At 44.4% G+C, this 13,548-nt stretch overlaps 2 protein-coding genes across 2 annotated transcripts in view; one reads left to right on the forward strand and one right to left on the reverse strand.

Annotated features, from left to right (window-relative positions):
- Window positions 1-4,806: 4,806 nt before the first annotated feature.
- LOC126981289 (alpha-2B adrenergic receptor-like) lies at window positions 4,807-10,242 on the forward strand. Its single transcript, XM_050832191.1, has one exon. The coding sequence runs from the start codon at window positions 5,021-5,023 to the stop codon at window positions 6,149-6,151; it is 1,131 nt and encodes a 376-aa protein (XP_050688148.1). The 5' UTR covers window positions 4,807-5,020; the 3' UTR covers window positions 6,152-10,242.
- LOC126981165 (uncharacterized) overlaps window positions 7,222-13,548 on the reverse strand; it is a 186,257-nt gene continuing 179,930 nt past the window's right edge. Inside the window, exon 6 of the mRNA XM_050831882.1 lies at window positions 7,222-7,300. Within this exon, the coding sequence (XP_050687839.1) occupies window positions 7,222-7,300 (79 nt within the window). The remainder of the gene's footprint in view (window positions 7,301-13,548) is intronic.

The raw sequence follows: 13,548 nt of genomic DNA on the forward strand, positions 1-13,548 counted from the left end.
TGATTTGTGGGCATTTTTTCTTTCTTTTGCCCTTGAGTTGCTTCCTTTACGGTGGAATAATAAACAAGGACATCATATTCACTGACAATATACTTTTGACGATCTTCTTTTGTTCAGCGAAACGAAGTATACGTCCAAAGTCAAGGGAATCGAAGGCATAACTCAATCATTAGTCAAATACTCTTACCGTGATGGAACAAAATAAAAAGATAACTAAGCAAAATAGATTAAAAGAGAGAGGAGGGGAAGACAAGCAAGAAATCGGTAATAAAAAGCAACACGAGAGAAAAGGAAGATAAATGCGTGAAAATGAAATCAAATGGAGTGAGTAAGAGAAATGGAAGGAACGGAGGAGGAGGAGAAAATAACAAACCGAGAAGGGAAACTGCGTGAATAAAGAAAGAGTAGGGGAAGAAGGGAAAAATGAGACAGGGGAAGCTAAAGGAGAGAGGACGATTAGGAGATCTTGGCCCTGTATTGGTAACGATGCAGCTTGTGAATGGAAAACGCTGATGAGTTTAAGGGAGACTAAAAGAAAAGAAAGATATATAGGGACTGGCGAAGAGAGAGAGAGAGAGAGAGAGAGAGAGAGAGAGAGAGAGATTTTTGTAAGGAAATATGTTTGCTTTTCCTAACTGGCCATTATATACGTCTCTCTCTCTCTCTCTCTCTCTCTCTCTCTCTCTCTCTCTTACACACACACACACACACACACACACAAGGGCAAAATTCCGGATTCCCATAAGTCAACACTTTTGTTTGAGGATTATGCAAATAGGGCAAGCGATGGCGCCACACACACACACACACACACACACACACACACACACACACACACACACACACACCACCCTCCCCACCACACCCCACCTTTCTCTCCCCCCAACCACACACTGAAAAAACTCTAACACAAAGAGCACAGTATTTCCCATCATATTTTTAGTCTTTTCTTCTTTTCTTCACTGCCACAACGACACGTGCGCGCCATCGTAGTGTTCCTCCTCTCCCTTTGATGGCTCGGTGTAGACAGGCGTTATGCTTATGGTGATAACTTTTTGAGGGCCAATGTTGCTCCCCGATGCGCCACTAGGGCCGCCTCGTAATCAAGGTTAGTGGCAATGTCTACCCCGGGAGTGATATGAAGCCAATCATCGATGCTCCGTTTCTTGCCGTCTCGCGTGATTGGACTTTAAGATGCGGAAAAGAGAGGTGAGAGAAGCGTACGAGTAGGAGGAGGAGGAGAAGTGAGGGAGGTTTTATTAGAAGTGAAGGATAAGGAAGGAAAGATAAAAGAGAAAAGAGAGACGGAAGCATAGGAGTAGGAGTAGGAATCGTTAGTAGAGGAAAGGAAAGAGCAGAAATTAAAGGAGAAAAGAGAGAAGAAAGTGTCAGAGTAAGAGAAAGAGAAAGAACGGTTATGTTGGAGAAGTAGGAGGATAAGGAGGAGAAGTTAAAGGAAAACAGAGAGAAGGAAGCGTAGCAGTAAGAGAAAGAGGAATTTTTATCGGATTGGAAGAGAAGGAGAAGGTAAAGGAGAATAGATAAGGAATTGTAGGAGTTGGAGAAGGAGGGTAAAGTAGGTTATATCGAAAATAGACGAGGAGAAGCAGAAGGTAAAGGAGAAAAGAGAGAAGGAACTGTAGGAGTTGGACAAGGAGGGTAAAGTAAGTTATATCGAAGCTAGACGAGGAGAAGGAAAAGGTAGAGGAGAAAAGAGAAGGAATTGTAGAGGAGAAAAGAGAGAAGGAATTGTAGAGGAGAAAAGAGAGAAGGAATTGTAGGAGTAGAAGAATGAGCAGTGAAGGATTTTTTATCGAAAGCAGAGAAGCAAGAGAAGTTGATAAAGGATAAATATTCGTAGCAGTAATAGGAATGGAATAGCAGAAGGAAAATATGTTAAAGAAAAAATGGTAAAAAAAAAAGGAAAAATAATGAAGAAGGAGGTATTGGAGGCTGAGTTGGAGGAGGAGGAGGAGGAGGAGGAAGATGAAGAGCAGAGAATATGCAAAGGAGCAAGAAGGAGAAGCATGAATAATGTGAAAACTAATGGCGCATGAAAATTCCCTTGACAAGATAGACTAGGCAAAAATGGTTCACAGCCGAATATAAAAAACAATAGAACAGTAAAGTAATAAAAGAGAGCATTAGAATAACGAATAATGCGTAGAGGAGAGCAGAGAAGATAAGACAAAAATCGTAGTGTAATAAAAAAAGTAAGAGAGCGGTGAAATGACACGACAGGAAAACTCTAAGGATAAAACATCACTTACAATTCTCCAACAACGTAAAAAAATGCAAAACACACAGAAAGCAATTACCACCGCCTACGATGTTATATATTTAATGACTTATTTATCCCATCACAAAAGCCATGACGCAATACACTGTGAACGGAACACGCAGCAGCATCGCCCACACTCGATCGGGTCAGACATTAAATTTAGGGTCGTATCATAAGGCATTCCGTCGCCCAAGAACACATATTTGACAAGGCTTTCGTAGGAGTTGTAGGCATTTCCAGGAGTAGTTTTAAGGCCCTGGTGGTAGTGTAACCCTTCTTCTGTACCGTGAAACTAAAGAAACACTCATTAGAACCCGATTGACCCCTTCTTTGACCCTTAGAATTAGTTGATATGAGAAGCGAAAGTGATTTATAATACCAATCTAAGTGTCAGACAGAAAGTATCGTAAAGCTTATGATGCATACGAATACGTGGTCTGGAAAGGAAATTAAAATACTACACAAACAAAATCAAACGCTTTAACGATCGATAAAACTCATTAACATATATTTTGGCGTAGAAGTGTTGGAGGAGAAAGGAAAGATTAAGATGAAAAGAGAGAAGGAAACATAGGAGTAGGAGTAAGAATCGGAGGTTGAGGAGAAGGAAAAGCAGAGGTTAAAGGAGAAAAGGGAGAAGGTGTAGGAGTAAGAGGAAAAGAAGGGAAGATTACATTGGAAGTGGAGGAGGAGGAGGAGAATATAAAGGAGAAAAGGAAGCGTAATAGTTCGAAATAGTTAGTTAAAATAATTACTTGCAGCCCTGGTAGTCCTCAGATGACACGCTCGTTATCAAACTCAAATACTATAGAGAAGATGGCGCCACTATAAACACTTGCCTGCGCCATGACGGGCTGGGGCTGACTACCATCTACACCCCTCAAGAAAAGCCTACCGGCGCTATAGGTGTACACGTAAAGAAAAAAAAATCAGACATAAAAGGAAAGCATTAAATGGGCTTCATGAAGACCTTGCTGACATGAAATAGGCTGGAGATATGAAAGTTCTAAATAGGATATGAATTATTTCCTTGGCCAGTCGGTTTTGTATGCTGAACGATTTAATATTTGTGCTAAGAATTGATCTCAAGATTCATAATATTCATTGGGCATCGGCAGTACTTACATAGCCATACGCATTATAGCTTCATACTTCTTATACACAATATTATTCAAGAAAATATAACAGCAGGAATATTCCAAATAATACAAAATATTCCGTGAGTCAGCGGAAGGAATATTAGGCAATAGATATTACCTCGTCGTAAACATCAATTTGCATTCGGCAATTTCAAGCTATTTATCGTGCGCTTACTCTTCATGGGTCTTGATGAGCGTATAAATATTTCCCACACACGTGATGAGGTAGACCGTGCAAGGTTAGTTAGCTGTGCATTAAGCCAAACAGTCAATAAAAACTTTTGTTGCTCACGTAACTGACTGCTCTTTCGGCCACCTCTTCGGATTCTTTACAGGAGCAGCGAGTAGCGGGCTTTTTTATTGTGTCCTTTTTTCTGTGCCCTTGTGCTGTCTCCATTGCTGTAAAAATAAATAATAATGATAATACTTCGTGCGAACTACAGTCGGTGTGACGATAACCATTCGGCTTAAAAATATATTGTAAGGGAAGATAAATAAAATAAAAAGTTGAATGCATGCACAAACAAATACATACACAAATAAATGCATAAAAGCTTACGAACAGATCGGGGAAAAACAAATACTGCGATCATTAATCACTTGTTTTCTTGGTTAATGGCGAGCATAACTCACCCCCCCTCCTCTCTCTCTCTCTCTCTCTCTCTCTTGCAAGCCCCGGATGTGAGCCATATAGTAATGTAATCATGACTGGCTGTGTCCGTAGAGTTTTTCATGCCACTAATAACTTGACTCTGCCTTTAACAAGCTCTTTGTGTTGTAGGCATTGTAAAGTTGGAGGCAACCTTGGAGATATCTTGTTGAAAACTGATGATGATTGTGCTCGTGTTAAGTATGGACACAGATTTTAGTAATCCATTGTCACTCCTCCGTGGATCAGTGGTTAGCGTGCCTAGCTACGAATCCGCGGGCCTAGCAAATGCCAACTAGGGGCAAGAGGAACACTTCTTTTGAGTAAACTATAGAGGGTCAGTGCTTTTTTTATTTATAACTCTCTCTCTCTCTCTCTCTCTCCATTGGCTGCGGCGTGGAAAAGTTCTCCCTCCCGAATATCCGGTACCCTTTATCGGCTAAGACGGCCGAGAAGAAAGTCAGATTTGGGGGAATAATTCATGCAGAGTCAGTGTTGCCAGAAAAGGTGTTGCTGGGCGGTTGTGGGTCCAGGCAGTGTTACCAAGTCCTCGAAGTTTTTCATTGTGTTGATTTTTGTATTTTTATATGATTTACTTTATTAAGCCTTGTGCTATGTCTAATCACTCATATATGTTTGTTCTTTATCTATCTATCTATCTATGAATCTATCCATCTATTTCTCTCTTAGAACCAGAGGAACCACAGGGTTATTTATTACCTTTCTAGGGTTAGCGGTGAAAACATCCTGCCTTGTTAGTGTAAAATTATACAGGAACAACAACTTCCTGTTCACTCTAAAAGTGAAAAATGTCACCCAGCGGTGTTGTCTTTGGCTTATTGGTTAACCAAGGAGGCTACATGTGGTGTGCATGTGTGTGTGTGTGTGTGTGTGTGTGTCAGTAGTGCCACTAGTCCTAAGCCACCCTTGTCACCCCTGCATGTGTGGTTCATGACGGTGTTTTCTCTCCCTCAGGTGTCCGATGACCTGGGTTACGTGATCTACTCGGCGCTGGGCAGCTTCTATATCCCCAGCTGCATCATGATCTTCGTCTACATCCGCATCTACTACGCAGCGAAGGCCCGGGCACGGCGGGGCGTGCCCAAGAAAAAGCCCATGCCCTCCGGTGCTCCTCGGCCAGCACCTGGGAAGGCGCCCAAAGGCAAGACAGGGAGCAAAAATGACAGACACAACTCAGCCGCCGCCACCACCACCACCAGCTTCTCCAAGCCCATGGTCCCCTCCCCCGTCCCCACCGCCGACGACTCCCGGAACGGGGCCAGCGAGCGTTCGGGGCTGCTCAACAAGAAGGTGCTCATCTGTGACGTGCGCGTGCACGAAGAGGTGTCGCCGTCCAGGTGCGTCACGCCCACGGACGACCTGGAGGAGGAGATCCCGCTGAGGACGGTAAGCGAGCAGGTGGACGCCGACCATCGGAACCACAACACCAAAAACGAGAATGGCCTCTACCTTGGCCCCCTCGGCCCCGACAACCCTGACCTCACCATCGGGCTGCCCACGCCCTCGGTGCCGCCCACATCCATCCGAGAACCCAACAACAGCAACCTCGGGGGAGTGACCCTCGCTTCCCCGGCCGGCTCGCTGCGGCACGCCGTGTCGACGGCATGCGTCGACGGTGACCAGCTGAGTGACATTGACCCGTCATCGTCTGACTCCGGCGTGGTGACGCGGTGCTCGGTGGTGAAGCCCCTCAAGCTGAGGTTCTGCCACCCGCTGCTGGGCAAGAAGCTCACCAAGCCCAAGCGGGAGTTGATCGACATGGGCCGCGTGTCCACGCCCAAGGCTCGAGACCCCGAGAAGGAGAAGCGACGGCTGGCGCGGAAGAAGGAGAAGCGAGCCACACTGATCCTCGGCCTCATCATGGGCTCGTTCATCGCCTGCTGGTTCCCCTTCTTCTTCATGTACATCCTGGGGCCGCTGTGCCCCGCCTGCTACATCCCTGTCTACGCCTTCGACTTGGCCTTCTGGCTGGGCTACATGAACTCGGCCTTCAACCCCGTCATCTACACCATCTTCAACAAGGACTTTAGGAGAGCCTTCAGGAAGATCCTCTTCAAGTAAATCGTGTGTCAGTGTCCTTGCAGGCGAACGGCTGCGATATTTTGCTCATTGTGCCGAGTGACCGCTGCCTTGCCCGCTGCACACACACACCGGAGGACTGACGGCCGCGGCAGGCGGGAGAGGCAACTCTGGCCTCTCAGAATAATTTGTACAAGATTCTTTTAAGTGCTATTCATATTTTGTTCTACCGTTCATGACATGACGTAAAAAGATTGACGCCATGAATAAAATGGAAAGCGGACCAAAGGCTGACCCCATGGGATCAATTACTGTGCTTTTAGAGACGCGACGGGCGGCAGGGGTGCGGGGGAGGCAGCGCCCCGCCCCGCCGCCCGCACGCCGCGACGACGAGGAGTCCGCGGCGGCGCTACCTTGGGTTGTACACAATACGCTTCAACACACACCTGAGATAATTATACCTTTATTATTGTATTGTTTTTACGACAGATGCAAACTATGATGTTAAGGTTTCTTCCTGTTGAATATGCATCGTGACCGCCAGTTTTTGCTTGGCGGCCATACAAAGTAGAGATACCTGTGTGCAGGTGTATGTGACCCGTATACATAACATGGCATTCGTCCGTGAACTCACATATAAGTGCACACACGTATAGTCCTTGACATGTATATGTAAGTGTTGTAGCTGTATTGTTTTCTTGTTGATGCCTCATGATTCACGTCGGTGTGAGTCCCGTTGTGCGTCTGGCGTGCGTGTGTCAGGAGGGAAGGGGAGGAGGGAGGAGGGAGGAGGGGGGAGGAGGAGGAGCAGCCCACGCCCGGCGGCAGGTGAGGGCGTGAGGGCGTCCCAGCAACGAAAGTGGTGCAGGGTGGTGGTGGTGGGGTCAGGGGGTGCAGGTCACGTGTCACCGGCCTCGGCGGCAGGATCGTGACCGGAGGAGACCCTCGCGTGGTGATGGTGACGAGGGGGAGGGAGGGGGAGCACCGCCGCCCACCACCCGTCGGCGTCACCACTTCAGGAGTTATCATCGAAGTAGTTTCATTCGCTGCAGTAGTCCGGCCGGGGCGAACCCCGTCCCTCTTTGGCCTAAGTCGTTTGTTTCCAGGCCGCCTCAGCCCCGCCACGCTCTGCAAGGTGTGCGGGGCGGGGCTGCAGGTCGCCGGGCCGCCCCATCCCCCTCCCCCACGCCCCTGGCCGGGGGAGCGAGGTGGGCTGGCCGTCGTGTAGAGTCTGTGTGTAGCCAGCGATGTAGTCACGTACGCAAGGGAGTTTTGTACCGTAGCCAACACCAGTCCCGCCCCAGAACGAAATGCTGCATTGAGGCAACAAGTCCCTCGGAGCCACCACCGTTTTCAAACATTTTCAAACCATATTCGAAAGAGATTATGTGATTACAATTACGCTTAGCATATTTTACACAAACGCAACGGCTTAATCCCTCATGAAACATTAATAATAACAAAACGATTACTGTATTAACTCTATTTTTTTAGAATCAAGCGAGAGAGAGATGCAGCATTTTGCGAGGCTTCGATTTTATATCCTGGAGCACCAAAGAAAACAAATAAACTCACAAACACACACTTGGAAAATAGAACGGCGGCACAGACAGACAAACAGACAAGCAGACAGGCAGGCAGGCAGACAGACGGGGTAGTGTTTTGTATTTCGTGAGAGTCCATTACTCGCTCGTATGTACATAAGGGAGGACAGGCGGGAAGCAAGTCTGTAAAGAAAGTCAGTGAATAAAAAACAGGAAGAGGCGGAGTCCGGGATTTCAGGTTAGGTTAAGCGGTCCACAGGCAAGGTTAGGAAAGGGCCGGTGGTCAGGTCAGGTAGGTCAGCATAGCGAGGTCACCCGTGCTTCACCTCATTTTCTTCACCTTTTTAACGTGACTCTGACTACCGTAGTTCCCATAATCATCACCATCATCATAATCATCACCTTCACCTCAGATTTGGCCATTGTTTTCACCATCATCATCGTTGGTATAGTGATCACCCTCATTATCACGCCACCATTACATCACCTACATCATCATCATCATCATCATCATCATCACAATCAGCAGCACACAGCAAGCTATTGTTTATGACCACCAGCCCTTAACAACGGCTAGCAAACTTACTATTTAGAGTACGATTAACCGAACGTGAATAGTAAGTTGATATGCGTGTAGGCAGGAAGGACGGCGTATACATGAATGAAACAAGAACGACACATTAAGGAAAAGTAATTAATTATAGGGGATGGAGGTTTCTAGATTAAAAGTAAAAACTAGTTCTCGTGTAATAACGTTTTTTACTTTCTTTTCTCTCTCATTTGATTAAGGTGGTGAGGGAAGGAACGAACACGGCTGAACGAGTTAAGTTTCCTTCCCTCACCTGCCCAAGAGAAACACCTGTGATGGTTACTTCATAGCGACTCGTTGATTAAAGGAGGGGAGGGGTTACCTACCACTACTAACCCCCACCACAACCACCACCCCCCTACTGACTGCCTTTGTCCCTCTCCATATCACCCATACACACACACACTTACACCCCCTACACACCATCCCATACACACCTGAAGATAAAGACTCACAGGTACACTAACTTTTTTACATTTTTGCTACCTAATATCAAGTAACCTTCCCATAATTAGATTGGCTATACACAAACACACACACACATATACATACATACATACGCATATAGACAGACGGACACAAACTCTGGAGAGGTAGAAAGGCATATCCTACTCTTTATAAAGGTCTTAGACTGTATCTGTTCATCTGAGCCCAACCAGGTACAGACCGACGCCTCTCTCTGTCTCTCTCCATCAAACCTTCTATATTTCCTCTTCCTCCTCCTCATCCTCATCCTCATCCTCAGTCCCGCTCTCTCCACCGCCCTCCCTTGTTCCCTCCACCCTCTCTCCCCTCCAAGTGGTTCTCATATTCATTCAGCCATTCTCAAATCTTTCCCGTATGCTTCAGTCACCGCTTCTTCCACCTTGCCCCGAAGAACTCTATCCGCCGAGCTGTTTCTTCCGTTTTCTTTATTTCTTCAACTTGTCTGTTTTGATGAACGTAAGTCCCCCTTCTATTCATTTTGGTTATGTGCCTCTGTGTAAGTCAGTTCTCTCTCTCTCTCTCTCTCTCTCTCTCTTAATCTATTTGTCTATCTATATCTTAACTCCACTTTATGACACCACCACCACCACCACCACTTCAACCAACCACTAACCACCACCACCACCACCACCACCATCACCACCCCCTCCAACTTGGTACGCCTCTTCGTGGTAAAATATTCTCGTAATGATGTTGTTCTCGTTGCTAGATTTCTGTCTGTAGATTTATACTGGAGATCGGAAGCACTCAAAAGCCCTCCCCAAAAAAGTATATAGATGAAACGTTTCGGATCTGTAAATACCTTTTTTTTATTACGTATGCAAGATTGATTCTGTGTGTGTGCGTGTGTGTGTACGTGTGTGTGAGCAATGTAGGGGAAAAAAGTTATTTGCTCGGACGTTTGAACGGGAATGCAAAATAGATGAATACGTGGAATGAGTAAAAGGGAAGAAAGGAGAATAAAATGTGTGTGCGTGTGCGTGTGTGTGTGTGTGTGTGTGTGTGTGTGTGTGTGTGTGTGTGTGTGTGTGTGTGTGTGTGTGTTTGTGCAAGGGATTAAAAGTGAAGAGAAAAAGCAAACACGGCGAAAATAAAAGAAAGATTCAGGCTGATTGGAAAGACATTGAACAAGACTAAGTTTCAAATTAGGAAGCCTTGGACTGGGAATCACTTTTAATAACGAGGAAACGAAGACAGGTACGAGGAACGGAAGGAGGGAAGAAGATGGAGAGAGGGACAAGAGATCTGAAGAAGCCATCGAGAGAGGAGAGTTACAAGATTGGATTCGGGAAGCGGAGGAAAAAAAGCGAGCAGGAAACAAAGAGAAATTAGCGGAAGGAATGATTATGTGAGGTTCTTCTTGCATAGAGATATAGAGATAAGCTAAAAAATCTACATATTAGGAAAGGGGAGAGAGAGAGAGAGAGAGAGAGAGAGAGAGAGAGAGAGAGAGAGAGAGAGAGAGAGAGAGAGAGAGAGAGAGAGAGAGAGAGAGAGAGAGAGAGAGAGAGAGAGAGAGAGAGAGAGAGTACATATATAAAGAATCTATTACTATCATCATCATTATTATTATTACTATTATCATTAAAATTAAAACTTCCTTGCCCTAGTTTCTACATTCATTCTCTGCGGTGCTTTTATGTCGTAGAGTTTTTTGTTAACACGCGATGCACTGTTGCCAAAAGGTCATATTAAAAAAAAACATAAATGAAAGCTTGCACGAATACATTTAGGTTGCGATATTCCGAGTGTATGACTTTTGTGTCGTTTCAGTTATGTGTGAGTGTGTGTGTGTGTGTGTGGGTGTGCGTGTGGGTGGGTGTGTGTGTATGTGCGTGTGTGCGTGTGTGTGTGTGTGTGGGTGGGTGGGTGGGTGTGGGTGTGAGTGTCCTTGTTTTGGGAATGTATATGTGTTTGTTTGTGCGGGGGGGGGGGGTATGTGTGTGTTTGTTAAGGAAAGGGAGAGTGAGAATGGAAGAGATAGAAAGAGTAATAATCTAGTACACTTTTACAAACATATCCTAACCAAATGGTCCCATATTGCTGTACGATAACCTTTCTCACTGTCGGTGTTGTCTGTGTGCTATGTTTAAAACCACCTGTGTCGACTCGTTCTGATCTTTTCCATGCACGTTTTTTCTTCTCTCTTCGTAACCCATGGATGTTTAGATTCCTACCCTCAACCCAACCTAATCCAGGAACACGAATGGGAAGCAAAACAACCACCTATTTGTTACCTGGTGCCTCCGTAAATTTAGGTGTAACTGGCTAAAGGTAAAACAAGGGAAGGTAGTAGAGCAGGTGTTACATGCTTATTTGATTATCAGGTAAAGTGAAGATATAAATAAACTAAGCTGGTTGATTATATTCCAGAGATCACCTATTTGTTACCTGGCTGTTTCCGTAAATTTAGGTGTTGGTTTAAAAATTAAGGTGAGGCAGATAAAAATATATTGTTATGCGATTATTTATTAATTAAAAGGTCGGGTTCTAAAACATTGCTCCGTGATCTATTTTAATCGAGTCATTGCCGCCTGTTCATGCTGATCTTATAAGGACTATTTGTATTGCCTCAATTGGTATCATAAGAAGTGGTCATTAACGGTCTTTTCACTCTCAAGTTTACCAAAAAAGAGACGACTTATAAGATCTTCCCAAACAGGTAAACACATAAAGCAAATCAAAGGCAGGTTAATGTATACTCCCATTAATTTTTCCCCCACCATCCCACTACGATAATGAAATTTCCAAGTGGCTTCCACATTCCTGTTACGGTGTCATGCAAAAACACACTATTTTGTTTAAGAATATCTCAACCTTCACTGACTTTCTACAGTTCAGAAGAGTCTTGACAAAACCTCATGTTTCTCAACCCACCTCTTGAAAATTCGCATCATCAACTTTAATTAAGAATTCCTCAGATCTTAATGTTTCTGGAATTTGCTTTGACCTCCAGACTTTCCACGGCGAAACATCTTTCCCTCCCTGCCTAACCCCTAACATGAACCCCCTCACCTGTACCCCTAAGGCACATACACCTGTCTCATTACGAACCCTAACCTTCCCGCGACTCTCATCTCGCCACACCTGAGCATAATCTTCCTTGGTCTGTAATACACTCATTTAATTACTTTCCTTCACTTACTCTCCGGATATCTGAAACAGTTCCATATATAATACATACATATATATATTTTTTGCTTAGGTTTGTAAGTTTACTGAAGAATATCATATCTGTGTATGTAGTGTGTACAAGTTGTGCGTTCCCTGAAGATGTATATGACGATTCAGGTTTTTACTGTAAATAAAGATAAATAAATAAAGCAACCGATTTTATTTTGTAAACTGAGTGCAAAGAAGAAGAAAAAAATATTATCATTATTACTATTACTCTTAAGATCAACTATAACACGAACACGGAACAAGAGGAAATAAAACCCACCGCGTGTATATATAAAACCCCAAACCCCTTTTTTTGCGAAGTAGTTTGTATAAGGTAGGTAGCCAGTCTCAGCCAGTCAGTCGGTTAGCCAGTCCGTCAGTCACGTTCCAGTCGGTCCCTGTTTTAATACTTGTGTCTGTTGAAGTAGTCGTCGGTGCGTGCGTCGCGGAGCCCCCACGAAGACCACACAGTGTTGTCAAAGGTGCTATTAGTAGAGTGTTGGCCGCAGCTCTTCTTTCCTCTCCTGCTGGTGGTGAACGGCAGAGGAAGACACGGTGAGATAACGTAGTAGTATTTGATGACGATAAGGACGCCTACTGTTTTGTTTTTATCTAAGTGTTGATTCGAGTTGATTATTAAGAGGTCTGATTGTTAACTATGAAGCCACTTGTGAGCACTGAACAAACACGCACACATACACGCAAGCGCTCACAGGACGAAAAAAAGGAAGAATAGGGACAAATGAACGCCAGAATCAAATTACATATCAAAGAATAAATAGGGAGAAAAGGAGGACCGAGGTAAAGACATAGGGAACAAGTATAAAAAGGAGGATATGATGTAGGGAAAGGAGACGAACAGATGTAGAAGGAGTAGCAATAGGAAATAAAATAGAAGGACGAGTAATGGAAAGGTGAAATAAAAGAAAACAAGTATTTGATGTGTAATAAGATAAAAGGAAAAACAGGAGAAGGTGGAGTAAAATAGAGATCACGGAGGGCGTTAAAAGAAGGGAAAGAAGAAATGGGAAAAAGACAAAAAGAGAGAATTAGGAAGAGGAAAAGAGAGGCACGCCACACTAGCCGTCCACCACTCCTCTCTCACTCCACAGACAGTTCCCGAAGAAAAGAAAAGATTCATACAGTAACCCTTCGTATAATACAGTATCTCGAACTCAAAATTTTACGCTCCACAGCTACGAAAGCAATAAGTTTTTTTTTCTCTATTTTTTTGCGTGTGTGTGTGTGTGTGTGTGTGTGCGCGTGTGTGTGTGTTTCGTCATCAGTTGCTTACCAGTGGCTTGTAAAAATCTATGTAATGTTAGGAAAAATAATATTATTGAAGGTATGACTAATATAAAACACAGGAAAGGAGAAAAAGAATCAACCATCTATCTATCTATCCTTCTATCCTTCTATCTATCCATCTATCTATCAATCTATCTATCTAACCTTTTTACTTCTTTGCTTATCACTATCAGTTTTCGTTATCAGTTTCAATCTTCTTTCCAGAGTCCTTCGTCAGTTTGTCGGTGTTTTCAGTAGTTTTATCGCGCTCGCAGCTTCACGCCGGGCGCTTCATAAATAACAAATAATAATACTAGACATACCATCCCTCCCGTCACCCCACCAAGGAATAAAGAACGCACTGATAACTC

This window comes from Eriocheir sinensis, chromosome 47 (genome assembly GCF_024679095.1).
Source record: "Eriocheir sinensis breed Jianghai 21 chromosome 47, ASM2467909v1, whole genome shotgun sequence".
NCBI classification, from domain to species: domain Eukaryota; kingdom Metazoa; phylum Arthropoda; class Malacostraca; order Decapoda; family Varunidae; genus Eriocheir; species Eriocheir sinensis.

Bases quoted from the DNA above. Each gene is read 5' to 3' on its own strand.
- LOC126981289 (XM_050832191.1), top strand. From the start codon at position 5,021: ATGACGGTGTTTTCTCTCCCTCAGGTGTCCGATGACCTGGGTTACGTG.